This window comes from Saccostrea echinata, unplaced genomic scaffold, assembly GCF_033153115.1.
Source record: "Saccostrea echinata isolate AGI-Se365-2 ecotype Australia unplaced genomic scaffold, CSIRO_AGI_Sech_v1 ptg000009l, whole genome shotgun sequence".
Classification (NCBI taxonomy): domain Eukaryota; kingdom Metazoa; phylum Mollusca; class Bivalvia; order Ostreida; family Ostreidae; genus Saccostrea; species Saccostrea echinata.
Window position 1 is genome coordinate 5,238,484 of NW_026889758.1, and position 19,766 is coordinate 5,258,249.

A 19,766-nucleotide genomic window follows, 5' to 3' on the forward strand; every position below is an offset into this window, starting at 1 on the left:
TTGATGCTGTCTGCATGTGATTGTTGAGTCTATGGTTTCAAATGAAGAATTTTCAAGAATAGAGATTTTTGATCGGGATCGAAGTTCATCTTTCAAGCAAATTAGAGGGAAAAAAGAAGAAAAATTATGAAATGATGAATGTTAATAACATTGACTGTTTTTTTTTTTTTTATGACTAACATAAATTACCATGTAGGCCTATACACTACTACCAGCGGACTACTGAACTGTTGAATTTGGGCTATATATAAAGTTGTGAACTTGTGTCAGAACGGTCAACTGCTTGTTTTTGAAGTGAAGAAAACAATGTTATTGAATGTAGTATGTACGGTAAAACACGAAGACCACTACCAGAGTTTGATTTTAAAAATTGAATCTTATTAACACAGTATAGGTACTTGGTAAGTATATCCATAGTATGTACATCTGTACATGGTATTAAACAGGTCCGGCACGATCTCTTGATTAAGCTATATAGCTTGAAATAGCTATATAGCTTTATTAAGCTATTCAAAATAGCTTGATAAAGCTATTTATATGCAGTTTTTAACAAAAATGTTATTTGTGCAAAATAGACAAAAAGTCGCAAGTAATTGACTATAAATATATGCACTATGGGCTATCAAAACAACAACCAAAATCAAAGATATTTCCAACATTGCAGCATTTGAATACTTTTAAGCAAAAGATGAATTTCCATTGTTTGGGTAACTGTACACTACCTTGTGTGCGTTGAGGCATGGATAAGTATGATTGCTCCTCATTGTACTGAATTATTACCAATCAATTATCTTGTGGACCATAATTGACCTTTATAATTTCATTCGAGATCTAACTGTATCAATTGCTTTATATAGCCCCAAAACTTTTAGAAGTTTCAGGGATAGACATTAACTTTCAGACTCACTTGCCCTTTGGGCAAGTGAACTCAAACTTTGACTTGTCCGAATGCAAAACTTGGTTGCCCGAAATTTAGAAAGAAGAGAACCGGTATCTTAATTTTTTATTGTAAATAAAGTGAGATCTTACTTTATATTTGGCAAGATAAGTGCCAGAAAAAATTTGATGTGCTGCTCATTTTACATTTTAAATACTTGTAAACTCACACTGCCATGCAGCAATATTTCCCATAAAATAACATTCATATTTTTAAATTTATTTTTGTGCGATCTTTTTGCGAATCTTGATTTTTTTTTCCATGAAAAAGGGGAAACAGTTGCCATGCTTACATATCCTGATCAGAATACATCGTGCACCGAGAATAACTATTCTTTATATTCTGTGAGTTAATAAATAAACTATTTTATGTATCTTATTTCATAATAAGAATGTAAAGAAAGTTGTCAGATGGAAAGCATATTTTTGTCAACTACCACGAAAGAAAAACAGAATAATGAACCCGATTTTTCAAACGCTACCGAGGAATTTACGAATGCAAAACAATGTCATATGCCTGGTAGAAATCAAATGTTCAATTTATTGTTTTGTTTATAAACTAATGAAAGATATAAAAAAAAATCTGTCAGAAATATTAACTTGCCCGATCGGACAAGTACATAACAATTTCACTTGCCCGAACTGAGAATTTACTTGCCCCGGGCAATCGGACAACCGTTAATGTCGATCCCTGAGTTTGAGTACAAAGTCTCTTAAGGAGACACAATTTGATGAGTGATTTTTACATGCATTATTTTCAGAAGAGTTCAAGGTTGAATATTATCATTGCACCAAGGTGCGACTTTTTGTGCATCCTGAGAAAATAATACATTTGAGAAAAAAGTATGATAAAATAGCTAAATCAAGCTATTCTGAATAGCTTAATAAAGCTATTCCGAATAGCTAAATAAAGCTATATAGCTAAATCAAGCTATATAGCTAAATCAAGAGATTGTGCCGGACCTGTTAAAGAACATTCCTGAAGAAAGTGATTTTTTAAAATTTATTTATTTGCATATCTACCAATGATCAGGTCCACTATTTCTACCTACGTAGCTATTACAGTCCCTGAAACGTTCTACTTTCCCACTTGAACGGTGAGCGAACGCTGAACGAACGGTGAAAGAACGCTGAACGAACGCAGAGCGAACGGTGAGTGAACGAAGTGTGAACGCTGAACGCAACTTGGTGAACGATGTGTGAACGCTGAACGGTGAGCGAACGCAGAACGCGAACGGAGCGCAAACGCGAGCGCAAAGTGAACGGTGAACGCAAGATGAACGATTTATTCGGAATGCCTCTGATCTTTTCCTTGCATTGTAACTATTCTATTGTATTCGAATGCCTGGTGCTAAAAAAATAAATAAAAAATAAATAAATAAACAAATCAATGAAAATTGTCCTAAGAAAGATGATAAATGCACATTAAGTAAAATTATTAATTTAAGTTTCTTACAATATTTTCTGCACATATGTACGATGTTTAAATTCAACTTTTTGATAATACGATTTTTATCGCTGTAAAACATTGTAATTGTTACCGAACGCTGTAGTATAACAGATGAAATTAATCTAGTTGTAATTTATTCTTATTTGATATATAAAACCATTACAAATAATGTGGATTTTAGAAGAGAAAACTACGGACTTATAGAATGAATTACAACGGTTGTAACAACCATACAAGGCGATTCCGTGTAAAATAATGAGAAAAAAATATTTTACAAAGGTATGTGGACGTATTGCATAAATACACTCGTAGTTTAAAATTTTAATGCAATAATATATTTATGTGTCAGTTTTATTTTTTATGATGATTTATTGAGCAGACTTCTACATCTATCTGTAGACATTTCCTGGCCGTGATTATACTCGGACAAGATGATACAAAGAGGCAGTCATATTATTTGTTATATATTAAATTTTCACAACTTGATATTTAAGTAATATGCTGTCATTGTTTTTATTAAATAGACAAATGATAGAGAGAGAGAGATTCGGTTTTAGCCCAACCCCCAACCCCCCTTCCTCAAATGTTTGTACCTATATCAAACAAAAATTCTAATTTTTTTCCAAATATATCAGGCAGTGAAAGTAACCATTTTTTATCAACAAATCCATTTGTTTTACAGTTATAATCGGTTTATATTTTCCTGCTTCAAGTTCACACGAAGTCCACGTGCTTGACCTGTCAATCAAAATCATTCGACACTGTGCAGGTGTGAAAATCTCGTCACACCGAAGGCAAAGTATTTCCAAGAAGTTTTACTGAACATTTTTCTTATTATTTCTAGATCTGATTCCAACATTTCTAAAAAATAGATAAATAAATAAATGAATAAAATACATTAGGAATAAATACTTGGAATAATTAAGCCTCTTGAATTTGAAACATACTCCCTGCCAATTTAAAATATCACCGCCGGCACATGTATATTTTGAACTACTATTGTTTAATGACTCTGTTTAGATGCATGTTTGTTTTGAGACTGAAATTTTTGTGCTACAAAACGCATTAACTTCTTTTTAAATGTTAATTGAAATATACTGGAAATACTAACTAAGTTATCGATTTAGGGGAAAGGGGGGGGGGGGGCTCTTAATAATATTGAATGACAAACATATAAAGTTATGGTGAAAAATATCATTACTGGAGAATCACCTTGGTTATATAAATGATAATCATGTTATAAAGGGATTTCTCTCTCTCTAATTAAAGACTTTATATATGTAAAGTAGAAAAAAATTCTTTAATGCATAACATTTTAAACAAATATTTTTTTTTAACCACACTATCAATTTAATTCGCTCTAAAGATATTTAATTAATTGGATATCCGCAGTACTGTTTATCATTCTCAGAACATGTTCTAACATGTATTTCTGTATTATTTGAAAAAAAATGTGATAGAAATAAATATTTTCGTATTTTTGCTACAGTTGGTAAATTAATTGACTTCGATTATTATCTATCCATTAACAATTTGTCGTCTTTAACATAACAACAAAATGTTGCAGTGCTTGAAGTATCACTATTTTGCCCGTATTTAAATTTAATTTTTCAGCATCGTTCTACATAGGTACATACATGCACTTATAACGACATTTATTTTCCAGATAAATTTTATAAATAACCTAACAGCTAAATTAGAATAATAAAAATAAGTATCGTAGATAATTTTTTTCCCATGAAATAATGATTCTTTAAACACGGTATGTTATTTATTAAATTCAAAACCTGTAAATCCTTACATAAAAAAGATAAGTCCTTTCACTTCGGAGTTCCGAATGACACTGGAGACTGAACGATAAGTGAACGCTGAACGCAAGGTGAACGCAAAGTGAACGAACAAAGAGCGAACGGTGAACGCTTCGTGAACGCGAGCGCACGGTGAACGCTGAACGCAAAACTGTGAACGGAGAGCGAACGGTGAACGAACGGTGAACGCACGCTGAACGAACGGTGAACGAACGGTGAGCGAACGGAAAAATGGGAAAGAAGAACGTTTCAGGGACTGTAATAGCTACCTAGGTATTTAAACCTACTTGAAGTAGCTACTTCTACCTATTTATACCCATCTTTGAAAGTAGAAATAAATACTAATTAAAGCGCATCTTTAAAACAGGTAAAACGTGTTGTTTATCATCTTTTGCACTTGCATGGAAAAAAATTTTGGGTGTTAATTTGAAAAATTTATAAGGGTGTAGAATGTAGAGGTAATGCATGAAAAATCATCTCATAAACCTTTAATCTAAGAATGCAAGAAGATAAGTTTTAAAATTAATACAGATTTGCTGTACATTTTATATTTAGCTCTGATCTTTAGTTACTGGAAAATAAAACTGGATGTAGTTTTTGATGCAAAATTGATAAGTTAGAAAGTAATCATTTTTTGGCCAAAATTATTGTATGCATTGTCAATGTGACTGTATCAAGAAATTTGGTACTCGTCATTTTACGCCATTACTACAGTGTTTCGCCACAGAATGCAAGTAAAGCAAAAAGTAGGTTTAAATAGCTAGGTAGGTATAATTAGCTGTACGGGTAGAAATTTATATTATAAGCTATACGGGTGGAAATAGTCATTGGACTGGACATGATGATAATGACTTCAAACATTACAGTTAAAATGGATGAGGAAGAGGAATCCTGGAACAAACCTATTGTAGAGTTGACTGGTAAAACACAGAGTCCTACAAGTAGACTGAACCTGCATAACAGATCTCTGGAGAAAGGTACATGGAACATTACATATGTGTTTATATGTAAATGTAAATATATAAATTCTAAATATTGACTAGGGAATCCACATAATAAATGGTTAGAGCCTCGTGTGATGCAGTGTTCTCTAGCAAATTAAAATGTCTTTTACATGATCTTAGAGAGATATTGTAACTTAATTAGGAACTGGAAAAGAAGATTACATCTGTTTAAGAGGATTCTTGATGATTGGACTTGTTTCCGCATAGTGAAAAAAAAAATTAAGAGATCTATTAATGCTATATGTTAGTATACCTTTCTCATTAAAAATGCAAAGAACACATGGTAAGGTCCAGAAACTTATATTTGCAGACAATAGTGTACGACACATATATTGAAATATTTGCCTTATAACTTTTATTGAGTATTTCTTTAATTCACTCATATCAAATTCTGCTTTAACACATAATATATGATTTTGCTAAAAGAATGTAATTTATAATTAAAATGCAAACAAATTTCCTATGGCCTTTTAACTTATTTATTTTTTAAAGGAATAATAGATGTTTATTCCAGTTAGAGATATCTCTCTTATCAGAGTATCAGTGAGCTTTAAACATGAGATTCCTAAATCAGTGTACGGCTATTCACATCAACAGCTTACCAGAACCACAGGTTCAAGTGAGCTTTTCTGATCATAGTGTGTCCCTTGTCTGTCTCTCAGATTCTTTGGCCATCTGTCTATTGCCTTTTTCAGATTTTCAGCTTTTTTACTAAACTTTCCCAAAGTCTCAAATGAGCTTTTTCTGCTAAAAGGTTACCATAGCTTCCTGTCTGCTATTCATGTTTTGACTAATTCTTTGGAGCTAGTGGGCCAATTTCAACCAGTCTTCGAATAAAGGGATTCTGTGCAAATGAAGGGTCAGGCCCCATTTTCAGATCAGGAGGAGGGGGAGATAATTAAGAAATAGTGAAAATTTTGTGGGATTATTTAAGAATCCCTCTTCAAGAACCACTGGGCTAGAAAAGTCAAAACTTGTGTGAAAATTTCTTGAGTTTAGATTTAATTTCACCTTAGTCATAGACTCTAGAGGTAAGGAGAGGTCACGTAGGGGGTCAAATTTAAACATTCTAATACAGGTATGTAGAAAAAAATGTTCTAGATTAGAAAAGCTACAATTACTGATATTCCATTTATCACCCCAGTGTAGTGAAGATGCAAGTGTATGCTTATCATGGCCTCAAAGCCAAAGGTAGGGCCACAATAGAGAGTCAAAACTTTACATGGGAATATATTGGAAACATCTTTAAAATCTTTTCAGGACTACAGTTAGTCACATTTACATATAAACATCCCAATGTCATGTATTTTTAAATATGTTCAAATCATTGCCTTCAAAGCCAGGATTGGGCATTAAAAAACTTCTACTCAAGAATAGAGAGGCTTTAGTTTTTCATATTGATATAAATTAAAGCATTCCATGGAGTGAAGATAAAGTTTGTTCAAATCTTGGACATAGGGTGGGCCACAATATGGGGTGAAAGTTTTACTTAGATACATGGAAAAATGTTGAAAAATCTTATCAAGAACAAAAGCTAAGATGGGGCCTTAGTTGCAGGTCAAAGTTTTTCTAGGAATACTGTGGAATCATTTTAATTCCTTGGGGTTAATGTTTGTGGGCAAGCAAAATTTTACTTATTTGTTGATATGTAATTTCATTAGTAATTAGTCTGTATGGTAGATTCAATTAATGAAAACACCGACAAAATAATCATTCATCGGGATGAAAATTTGTGGGTAAGGATCACCCACGAAATCCAGAAACATTGGTCCCCCATGAACAATGATGATTCTACAGTACATAAAGAAACACTTTTTTAAGGTATTCCACCCCTAGTACAACCTAATTTTCTATCCTAAAATATTATCCATCACAGTTAAAAAATACTCTGAAATTAATTTAATAAAGCATTTTAGAGTACATGTAGAAAAGGATTTACCAAGAGACATTTTCAAAAAAGTTTGTGCCTCTGAATGGATTTGCTGGCATGCCAGTCCAGTGCTATACCAATGAAGCTAAAGGATTAACCCACTAGCGCATGCTAGTAGGATGCGATGTATCTTAAAATATTATGTTGTCCCCCTCCGGAGAATAATATGTCCTCGTCTCTTTTGAAGTACCAGCATCTGTGGGGTTAAGTTCTAGAGGCATTCACTTTCATTAGCCAGAGAATACCTAGGTCCCAATGTGGGCACCAGATGTAACGGAGACAGGTTTGTGCCTCCGAATGGATTTGAACCCAGGAACTCTAGCATGCCAGTCCAGTGCTCTACCAAGTTCAAGGCTTAAACCACTAGCCCAAGCTAAGAGGATGCCATGTATATTGCACATAAATTATCTAAGCAGTAATTAATCAACGAAGATTGCATTGGGTCTATAGGGACTTTAAATTTTTAAAAATTCAAATACTAAGGATATCAATAAATGCTGGAGTGGAAAGATGTATTTAATTATGGATTAAGGAAGAGAATAATGATTGAAAATAATTTCTTTACTGCATCAATTTTTAAAATTGATTTTTATTGATTAAGAGAAGGGAGATAACTCTTCAAGGCCTAGTGATCATAAATTAGGACATGTTCCACTGTAATAAATGGGAATGATGTCTAAATACAGTGAGTACTTGTAGGTTTGGGTCACTTAAATAACTGTATTTTATACCTTTATTTTATTTATTAGAATGTAATCAATGTATGATGGCGAAAACTATATCTGATTTTTTCCTTCTTTTTTATTTGGGAGAGGGGAGCTTGAATTTTCTGGTCAGAGTTTAGATAGCAATATTTATGGGGAAAAATCTCTTCAAGTTTGTTCAAATCATGACACATGGGGTTGAAGTTTTACATGTTTGAGATAGAAAGCGAAATATGTTTCAGCTGAGCATTGTTTTTAACTATGATCATCATTTTATTCCTAGATCAGTCAGCACATGCACAGCCTATTCATGAAAGAACCATTATTCATATTGATGTGGACTGCTTTTATGCCCAAGTGGAAATGATCAGGGATCCATCACTCAGAGATAAGCCACTTGGTTTGTACATCTCTCTCTCTCTCTCTCTCTCTCTCTCTCTCTCTCTCTCACCGATAAGATTTATACGTTGCCATCTTAAAGATGTGTGAATTCAATGGCAGTATTGTAGAGAAAGGTCAGAGTATTGCATTATTGAAAACAGCAAAAATTAGTATCAAATGTTAAAAAAATATTTGTTTACTACAAAACTTGTAATAATATGTATGTGTAAACTTTGACAGGAATTCAACAGAAGAATATAGTTGTGACCTGTAATTATGTTGCTAGGAAGTACGGAGTTACAAAGCTCATGTACATCAAGGATGCAAAGGAAAAATGTCCACAGCTGGTGCTGGTCAGTGGAGAGGATTTGACTAATTACAGGGAAATGTCTTACAAAATCTCAGGCAAGTCTTGGGTAATGGACATATTTCTTTACACATTTAGGTTTTGAATATCTTGTAAATCATTTGATATATACATGTAAATCAGTGATACATTACAAGTGTTTTATGAATTGATTACCTGGTATGATGTCTGGTAAGGTAGTATTTGTAGTTTGTATGTTGTACATATTTTCCTTTACATCGTCAGAATTTTATGGAATTCTAATTTTGTGGCTGACAATTTTTTTTATTCATTTAAAAGTATCTATTCACTGAAACTATTCAGATTATATAATTTAACTAAGAGAGTGAAAAAAAAGTATAATGTTAAGTGAATTTACATGTCAGGTCATATTTTCTAACAGAGTTTTTGAACAAGTACACACCATATGTAGAGAGATTAGGTATGGATGAAAATTATCTAGATGTGACAGACTTGGTAAACCAGAGAAAAGATGAAAATAACTTGACAGTTGCTGGACATGTTTTTGGAGACAAACATCAAGACAAAGGTAATCAAATATTATAATATTCGATGCAGGCTATTAACCATTTTTATATTAAACTTGATAAAAATGTGTCACATTTCACTTTCATAGAAGAGGACCTTTGTACCTGTGGTTGCTATGAGCAGATTTTGACTGGTTCCCACATTGCAGAGGAGATTCGTGCAGCACTCTACAAAGAGATAGGGTTGACGTGCTGTGCCGGCATCTCTCACAACAAACTGCTGGCTAAACTTGTAGGAGAACAACACAAACCCAATCAACAAACAACACTGTTTTCTCATCAAGTTGAAGCTTTTATGGCCAGGCTTCCAAAGGCAAGGAGTATACCAGGTATCTGATTCAGTCTGTCTTTTTGGTCTTTAAGGTATGTCACTCGTCAGCTTTTTAGAAAAGTTCAGTCAGAACCTTTAACTTCAAAACTATTTATTACAATTCAATTATCATAACATATTTAAATTAAACAATGCAAATTATTCAACATTCAAATAAAAAAACTGCTCAAAAATTCATAAAGAAGCAAGATTTATGACGGACTTTTTCTTGTGGTGGAAGGATATTTAGAAAAAAATTCTTCAAATCTACACATTTGTTAAATTTAAAATCTTGGAACTTTAGTCCCACATATTTTTACTAAGAGAATATTTTCCAGTATGATATGATAGGAATATTAAATATAGGTCTCAATTTATATTTTTAGAACAAATTTTACACATTCACTCAACAGACTTTGCCAAAATGAAGATATATCAAAGAAGTCAAGATAAAATTTACACCTTTTTTGCCTGAAAGTCGCACATTTTGACCAATATCTCAAAATTTACATCACGTTTTCTTTCATTATTTTAAACAACACGATACTTCCAACTGATCAGCACTTTAAAAGTCATAAAAAGTTTGATACAAGAAAATATTGCCTATTTAGATTTTTATTACCCCAAATGTGATATTTTTTAGTGCAAAAAGGTCACACAATAATTTATGCACATTAATTTGCATGATTTGTTCCAATATAAATTTTATTCAAACTATTTTACGTAAAATAAGATTATATTTATTGCCATAATTACATCTGATAAAATATGATAAAGATAAAAGTGATTAACCAAAGAGTTAAAATTTAAGTGCAAAAAGGTCAACTTAATTGTACCGTAGCTCAGTAACATGCACACTGACCCCCCATTTTCTTTGCGATTTTGAATCATACTATATGAGTACTTATCTAAAATATACTTCTCAAAAAATCCTTGATATAACTAATTTCACAAGTGACACCTTAACACACAATCGAATGCAATGATATGTATGTATCATAGATTATAATCTGTAATCATACTCTCTGTACACATGTAATGAAGTTGTTGTTGGTAGTGGGGGGTGGGTAGGTGAGGTTATACTGGAATCAATGTGTCCATCTGTCTGTCTGTTCATACATTTACATGTGACACAATGTACAAAATGTGACAAGGTTATGTTTCATCTTATGATAACTATTGTGGTAATATCAAGGGGTTATCAAACGAAACATGCAGATATGGTATAGTTAAGCATTGAATTCTTATTTTTGGATGTCGTCAGTCCTATAACACCACCTGTCCATGCGACAAATTATCACACCGCACATTAATTTACATTCTCTAATTTGTCTTATAATTGATAATTTTATTATTCTTTATTATGAATTTAGCGCCTTTCAGACCTGGTATGCTTAATAGACGTAAGAGCCATTATGAAGTTGGGAAGTTAAATAACGCAAATAAATATTGCGAGGGGAAAAAATGACAAATTAATTTTAAATGTACAATTATTAGCTCACCTGAGCTGAAAGCTCAAGTGAGCTTTTCTGATCACCCGTTGTCCGTCGTCCGTTTGTCTGTCCGTCTGTAAACTTTTCACATTTTCAACTTCTTCTCAAGAACCACTGGGCCAATTTTAACCAAACTTGGTACAAAGTATCCTTGGGTGAAGGGGATTTTAAATTGTTAAAATAAAGGGCCAAGTCCCCTTACAAGGGGAGATAATCAAGAAAAGACAAAAATAGGGTGGGGTCATTAAAAAATCTTCTCAAGAACCACTGGGCCAAAAAAGCTGAAACTTACAGGGTTCGACACTAACTTTTTAAGGCTTTAGTCCAGCCGGACTAGTGCTTCATCACTTTTACTAGTCCGCACGCGATTTTATTAGTCCGTCAAAAAAAAGGAACATCACTGTTTTTTAACATTAATTTAACGTGACAATTAATATACGTAAACAAAGTATTTACGTGAAATATATTATTCCACGGATTCGTTGAAATCTCGCTATCAGCAAGTATGATTGTACTCGTTTTTTCCCCCTTTGCATTACATCCAAAATGTCCAACATCTTTCTTAAAAGTGTCATACTAAATCATGATCGCTAAATCCTTATACTTCATACCGATCAGTCGAAAAATTAAGGCTGAATTGACCCGGTATTGCGTAACTACCCGCCAAAAGCTAGAAATCTAAAAATACATGCGGGGTTTTCCAGTAAAAGTCCGACATCGGTAATTTATTCATATTGTTTTACAGAAATTTTTCTTGGTCCGTTCGGACTAATTAGCCACATATTTTATTAGTCCGAATGAAAATGTATTAGTCTGAGACTAACGTTAGTGTCGAACCCTGACTTATGTGGAAGCATCCTGGGATAGTGTAGATTTTAAATTGTTTAAATCATGACCCCTGGGGGTAGGGCAGGGTCACAATAGGGAATCCAAGTTTTACATTGAAATATATAAGAAAAATCTTTAAAAATCTTCTTCTCAAGAACCACTGGGCAAGAAAAGCTGAAACTTATGTGGAAACATCCTGGAGTAGTGGAGATTCTAAATTGTTCAAATCATGACCCCCGGGGGTAGGACGGGGCCACAATAGGGAATCCAAGTTTTACATTGAAATATGTAAGAAAAATCTTTAAAAATCTTCTCAAGAACAACTGGGCCAGAAAAACTGAAACTTATGTGGAAGCATTCTGGGATAGTGTAGATTTTAAATTGTTAAAATCATGACCCCCGGGGATAGGGCGGGGCCACAATAAGTATTCCAAGGGGGAAATCTAGTAAAGAACAGCATTGCCAAAGTTACTCAGGTGAGCATTGTGGCCCATGGGCCTCTTGTTATATTTTTACAATAATTTATTAGGGTAATTGTTTTAATTTAAATTGAGCTAAACCAATACATGTATACATTTTGGTGTTCCTAGAGTATCGAAAATGCCTGTAGTTCCTACTGTGTATTCTACTGCACAGTGACAAGGTTTTCGTGTTTATTATAGTGTATTGAATGTTTTAGATTTACAATGGATTTCATAAAGAAATTTTCACTGAATGTAAATATTTATTGATTCTTAATTAGACACATGCTTTGATTATGCAAGAAGGGGGGGGGGGGGGGTATCTAGCCTGCTAAGACAACTTTAGTTTTAGAATATCAATTTTGATGGTGTTTTTCAGCTATTGTATTCTTTTTGAGTATATTATATTATTCTGAGGCATAATCATAAAAGATTTGACAGTCAAATGTCAATGTACAAATGTTTTTGAAACTATTATAATGAATGTTAAAATAATACACATATACATGCATATGCTCTTATGACAAATTGTCACTATTATGTATTAGGTCAAAAGTAAAATGGATAGAAGAAGGAGAAAAACCTTCAAAATATTTTACCAGTCTAGAGTCAAGAAACTATCAGAGTAAAGTTATACCTTAAATTGAAAAGGATGATGGAACAATTATTTTTAACCAATTTGATATTTTGAATGAAGTTAAAATGTTCTATGAAAATCTTTATAAAAGTAGGGAGAATGTGGATTCTGGAAGTATTCATGACAAATTAAAAATATATGATGTCCCAAAATTAAATAAAAAAGAATCAGAAAGTCTTGAAGGCCCATTGACCAATTCTGAAGTCCTTAATTACTTGAAAAATATGAAAAATGAGAAAAGTTCTGGACCAGATGGTTTTACTTGCGAATTTTTCAAATTCTTTTGGCAGAATATAGGTGCCTTTATTACAAGAGCAATAAACAACTCATATGAATTATCACACTTTACTGAATCAAATAAGTTAGGTATAATAACTTGCCTACCACAACCAGGAAAACAAAAACAATTCTTAAAAAACTGGCGCCCAATCAGTTTGTTGAATGTGATTTATAAAATAGCCTCAGGCTGTATTGCTGAACGATTGAAAACTGTATTGAATAAAATAATAAATAAGGACCAAACTGGCTTTTTAAAGGGAAGATTCATAGGTGAAAATATTAGACTGGTTTATGATTTAATGCATTACACAGAACAAAAGCAGATTCCAGGCTTATTAATGTTAATTGATTTTGAAAAAGCTTTTGACACTATATCATGGAAGTTTATATACCAAACATTAGACTTTTTTAATTTTGGGAAGTCAATTAAAAATTGGATTCAAACTTTTTATAATGGAATTAAATCATGTGTAATACAGAATGGAATTTCTTCTGACTACCTGTTCCCTCAAAGGGGATGTAGACAGGGGGACCCAATTTCCCCATATCTTTTTCTAATTTGTGCTGAAGTTCTTGGGATTCTGATTCGAAATAATAAAGACATAAAAGGAATTATAATTGATGGGGAGGAATATAAACTTTCACAATATGCTGATGATACTTCAATTATATCTGATGGATCACCACAGTCTATGGATGGTATATTAAGAGAACTTGACTATTTTGCACTTATATCTGGTCTGAAAATTAATTTCACTAAAACTAAAATGGTTTGGATTGGCAGTAAAAAATTTTCCAAAGAAGTTTTTCATCACTCGAGATGGAAGTTAGATTGGAATAATTCTACTTTTGATCTTCTTGGTGTAAAATTTTCTATTAATTTAGATGAAATGGTTGATCTGAATTACCCCTCAAAATTAAATGAAATAAAGCAGTTGATAAAACAATGGCAGTTAAGAAAACTTACTCCAGTTGGTAGATTAGCAGTGATTAAATCCCTGATTATACCAAAAATGAACCATTTGATATTGACTATTCCGAACCCTTATAAGGAACTCCTAGACGAATTTGAGAAAGACCTGTACTACTTTTTATGGGGAAGTAAAATTCATAAGGTTAAGAAAAATGTTATGATTCAAGATTATAGAAATGGGGGGTTGAAAATGATTGAATATGTAGATTTTCTATGTGCGTTAAAATCAACATGGATCCGAAGACTAATTAACTCAGATACAAAATGGCTAAAACTTCTTGAATCAGAATTAGGAATAAAAGTTGAATCTCTATGGGTAAGAGGTTTAGACTTTACTTTTAATATGTGTAATAAAATAAGTAACAAGTTTTGGAAAGAGGTTTTACTTAATTGGGTAAAGATCATTGACTCTGGTCAAAATAATATGCAAATTCTTCATGAACATATATGGTTTAATTCAAGAATTAAAATGAACAACTCATCCATATTTTTGAAAAGTTATTTCGATGCAGGCTTTGTTTTTGTAAGAGATCTGTTTGACTCTGAAGGAAAATTTGTAAGCCTTGAGTACCTCACAAATCTTAACGTAAAAACAAATTTTGTAGAATATGCAGGTTTAAAAGTAGCTGTTTTAAAAACATTGAAAAGTATGGATATTGAAAAAAGAGAAACTGGACCTTTTATCCCTAATTCACTTTATATTTTTTATAAAAGTACAAAAGGCTGTAAAGACATGTATAGTTTACTCATTAAGAAGAAAAAGGAAGCAATTAAGGCACTAGAAAAATGGGAAAATAATGGAATATTTTTTGGCGATATAGACTGGAATAAAATATTTGAACTTCCTTTTAAAGTAACAAAAGAAGCAAAATTTCAGTGGATGCAATTTCAAATTCTGCATAGGATTATTGCAACAAATAAATACCTTTACAATCTCAAACTAATTGATTCACCTGTATGTTCCTTTTGTAAACAAGATGTCGAAACGATTGAACACTTATTTTTTGAGTGTTACTGCGTTAAAAAAATATGGTGTCACATTGAGGAATGGTTTATAAATAAGTTTCATTTTACCATTAATTTTGATAGAAAGGATATACTTTTTGGCAAATTCAACAACAAAAACATGTTTAGACTACACAATATATTAATACTTACTGTCAAGCAATTTATTTTTGCTAGTAGGTTTAAAAATGTGCCTAAACTAAGCATCTCAATGCTAGAAAAAAATATTGTGGATAGAATATTAGTCGAAAAAGTTATACTTTTAAGAAACTGTAAATTTTCAGAATATGAAAAATATTGGAAAATTATTTGTGATATGATATAATGTATTTATTTTTCTCAAGTTTATATACAAATGTACAAGTATGTTAAAATACTTAATACTGTTCCCCCCACCTCACTTTTTTTGCACCCTTTCACCCCCTTTTTCCTTTCTTTAATTTTATCTCTGTATATAAAGCTTTCACAGTGAATATTCATTAAAATGTACAATATGTCATATACAATTTTAATGTGATTTTGAAATGCAACATATATTTACTACAAAGAAATTATATTTAATATGAAGTATCAGGCAGTAGAAATGAAAGTATGTATTGAATGTTAACTAATATATTGTATAGTCTGTATATGTGAAAGCACAAATAAAATCTATGAATTAAAAAAAAAAAAAAAAAAAAAAAAAAAAATTGTCACTATTATACTTTTGTATTAGGTGTTGGTTCAGCCACTGCTAAGAAGCTTGCTGAATTTGGTGTCGTTACCATGACAGACCTACAGCAGTGCCCTCTAGAAGATCTGAGGAGGGAACTAGGGGACAATATGGCTGCCTCTATTAAAGAGCTCAGTCAAGGAATTGATAACAGTCCTGTCATTCCATACAGCAAACCTCAGGTATAATCAGTGTAACAGGGTACAAATAAATATCATCAAACCACAGGTACAGTCAAGGAGAACAGTTACTTAGGGGACAAATAAAATATCATTAAATTGAAATATTTCAGAATCAGCTAAAAATAAACTGGATACAGTGTTATTAGACTGTTATTATGCCCCCCTTTGAAGAAGGGAGGGCATATTGCTTTACTGCTGTCTGTCGGTCGGTCAGTCTGTCGGTCCACCAACAGTTTCCGTTCATTTTCTTTGCAGAGGTTGCACATACTGAAATGGAATTTGGTATACAGATTTATCATAAGAGTATCTAGGTCAGGTCTGTTTTGGGTACAATTGTGCAATTTCTAACAGAGTTATGCCCTTTGTACTTAGAAAAATTCCAATTATTTGCAGTTTCCATTCATTTTCTTTGCAGAGGTTGCACATACTGAAATTTGGTATACAGATTTATAATAAAAATATCTAGGTCAATTCTGTTTTGGGTACTATCGAGCAATTTTTGACAGAGTTATGCCCCTTGGACTTAGAAAAATCCTAATTATTTATTTTCCGTTCATTATCTCTGCAAAGGTATCATGAGAGACATGTTTTTGCCAAAGATGTGATGTAGAAGACTATTTCTGGTTGATGCATCTCAGATAGTACCGGTAGATGACCCCTATTAAGTTCAAAAGGTCAATTTCATATCCATGTACTCTGTCCATAATGTACACTGCTCATAATAAAGGCTTGTGCACCCTATAATGTATGTCCAGGGGAGGGGGCGCATAAGTGTTTCACAAACATCTCTTGTTTTGAATGGGTTTACTACTTATGGTCACACGATCATGTTAGAGTGAAGAAAGTAACATTTGGATATATTTATTCATATGTTTAAATCTTTGGCAGACATTAAGTGATGAAGATTCATTCAAAAGCTGCTGCTCTGTGAAAGAGGCAAATCAGAAAATTAAAGAACTAATCAAGAGTTTAATGATAAGGTATGTTTACTGTAGATTCACATGTCATGCATGTACTTATTTCTGCTTAAAAATTCCATGACACTTAAATTATATAAATGTGGTAAAAAGTCATTCAGATCTCTTTGATTGCATTATAATTGTATGCTTAACATACATGTATGAATCATGGCACTGATATACACATGGTAACAGTTGGTAGTTCTTTCTGGCTTTAGGAAAAAAAACCCAATAAATTCATCCTTCATGGCAATTACAACAGATTACTACTGTATTTTTCCAAATAGAATATGCAGTTGTTTTTAATACACACCCCATTTATGGGCTTGAAAAACGGGGAGGGGGGGGGGTCACAAAATAGTGTGTATAATGTGCAGCAAAATTTATGATCTAGCTGTAGTCTATACAGAGTAATCTTCACTTCTGAAGAAAAAATAATGTTTATTTTCAAAGTACCGGTATACGAAATTGAAAAACATTCAGCAAATGTTCTGTTAAATTTTCTGTAAATGTTCTTTTTATTTCTTTATCCGTAAGTCCTTTTTTCCTAAAATCAAATAGGTAGATCAATAAAAAAAAAAGATATAAAAGACAAACAATTGATAATCCCCCCTGCCAATGCACATAAAATCCCCTCTTTCAACATGTTCTGTCTTACACATTGATATACATGTATTAATCCTGATTTCTGTAGTAAATATCATTTATATAACAACATTGCTTGGTTAGATTTATCGACCTGATTTCACAATTCTGTTTAATCCCAAATTAATTTTTTAGCTTTCAAAAAAGGTCCATAACTTAGTTTTCTTAGTAGACTTTTATAATTTATAAAAATGAGTCCACTTTTTGTAGGCTAGTAGAAGATGGGAGAATTGCGGGAACAGTAAGATTGACCATTCGTAGACTGAGTGCAGAAAACAAATACCTCAACAGGGAATCTAAACAATGTAACATTCCAAGTCATGTCCTCTCAAAGCTAACTAAAGGTACACACATATATATATAAAGTATATTTATGTTACGTTAATTCCTTTCTTTTATTGACAATTGCTATAAGCTTTCACCCCAGGTTTACATCCATGTATTGGTTGTTAGTGTGATATCAATTAAAGTTCATTGTGCATTTACATGATAAGATGGTCTTTTGATGTTATGTTTTGGCTACATATATTGTTGAACAACTTTGTATGTGACCTGACATTTTAACCTACTGTAGATTACTAAATTTTCCTAACACCTAATTTTTGCGAGATATTCTTTGACTCTATATAAGCGTTACAAGATTTTCACGAATTGTGGTTATTGCTCTTTATAACCTTAAGGAAAGGTAATATTTGCGAGAATGAAATTTTGGCGAGCACATTGTCTCATGTAATTACGCGAAAATAAAGTTCTCGCAAATAATAAGTGACTTACAGTATATTAGATCATTTACTGTGAGAGTTGACAAGTGATATATATGTATATTGTATATAGAAAATTTTGAAAATTTATTTATAACTGTATTTTTATTTTTCAGAGAACCAACAGCAAACCTGTGGTAAATTAGAAGTCATTGTAATGAATTTATTTAACAAGCTGGTGGATATAAGGATGCCATTTCACTTGACACTTATCAATGTGGCATTCTGCAACCTAATAGAGAGAAACAAAAACTCCATCAGTCATTTCTTTTCTCCAAAAAAGGACAAGAACAACCACAGGGCTTTGAACAATAACACGGATTCCTGTCTTAATGAATCCAAATCCAATAATAAAACTGTGTGTAGTGAGGAACTGACTTGTACTGCAAGTCAGATGGACAAGGAATGCTCTTCCTCTAGATTTGCAACAAGTACTGATCATAACTTAAATAATTCAAGAAAATTAGATGTCAGTAATATGCCTACTGCAAACACACCCATCTTACTAGATACAATTTCTATAGAAAGTCCAAGGAATAAAAATAGTGTCATTTGTCAATCATCCACCAAGCGTAAATCCTTGCCTGAGTCGGGCTTTTTCAGTAAGAGGCTTAAAAGGGCTCCCTCTGAGGCCTCTCAGTCCTTAAGTCCAGATCAGCTGGGTTCTCAGTCTGTAAATCCAGATCAGCTGGGTTTTAAGGCCTCTCAGTCTGTAAATCCAGATCAGCTGGATTATATTGATGCAGAAGTGTTTTCTCTTCTTCCTCCAGACATCCAGAAAGAAATAAAGGAAGCCAGGTCTAAATTTCCACCCAGTACTAATTCTGTTAATGGTGAAATGGAAAGTGTATCAATTAAAAGTGAACATCAGCATGAAAAACACTGTGGGACAGAGAGTTTATGTGAAAAGCCATGCACAGATCAGCCAGGTGGAAGCAATGACACAGATTTTAAATCAAACACTCCAGTGACTGAGACTGTCACAGCCTCATTTGTCCCAGCAGGATATGACAGGGATGTCTTCTTAAGCTTACCAACAAACATTCAGGAAGAATTGTTAAAAGAGGAAGAAAGCAAAGCTGAATGGGCTTATGTAAAACAAGCCAAAAATAGTGTAAGGAATCAACAAACCACAAAAACACAAAGCACAAAGACTGCTAAATCAAACAATCTTCTAAGTTACTTTAAAAGAAGTAAATAGAATGTTTGAAATGAGTGTGATTTCAAGGAGAAATACTTAACATTGGAATAATGTTTTATTTTTATAACTTAGTTTGAAAATGTACTGAGTAATAGAAGGCATTAATTCACATGATAACCATCTTGAAAGCTTTTTCATGCATATAATAAGTATTGTTGATAATTTGGTACTTTTGTTAAGACAAAGCACACTGTAATTGTTATAACTTATTAA

The 19,766-nt window shown here is 32.5% G+C and overlaps 1 protein-coding gene across 1 annotated transcript; it reads left to right on the forward strand.

Moving 5' to 3' along the window:
* Window positions 1-177: 177 nt before the first annotated feature.
* On the forward strand, window positions 178-19,738 carry LOC133181660 (DNA polymerase iota-like). The gene is made up of 10 exons (XM_061316216.1): window positions 178-401; window positions 5,061-5,171; window positions 8,116-8,232; window positions 8,454-8,618; window positions 8,963-9,109; window positions 9,197-9,436; window positions 15,809-15,987; window positions 16,876-16,967; window positions 17,802-17,935; window positions 18,469-19,738. Exons 2-10 carry the CDS (start codon window positions 5,066-5,068, stop codon window positions 19,551-19,553), a joined length of 2,265 nt encoding a protein of 754 aa, XP_061172200.1. The 5' UTR covers window positions 178-401; window positions 5,061-5,065; the 3' UTR covers window positions 19,554-19,738.
* The last annotated feature ends 28 nt before the right edge of the window (window positions 19,739-19,766 follow it).

Excerpts from the sequence above, each read along its gene's own strand:
- LOC133181660 (XM_061316216.1), top strand. The coding sequence starts at position 5,066 with ATGGATGAGGAAGAGGAATCCTGGAACAAACCTATTGTAGAGTTGACT. Across the intron at positions 5,172-8,115 it reads TAACAGATCTCTGGAGAAAG|ATCAGTCAGCACATGCACAG; the intron begins GTACATGGAACA and ends TTTTATTCCTAG. Across the intron at positions 9,437-15,808 it reads AAAGGCAAGGAGTATACCAG|GTGTTGGTTCAGCCACTGCT; the intron begins GTATCTGATTCA and ends CTTTTGTATTAG.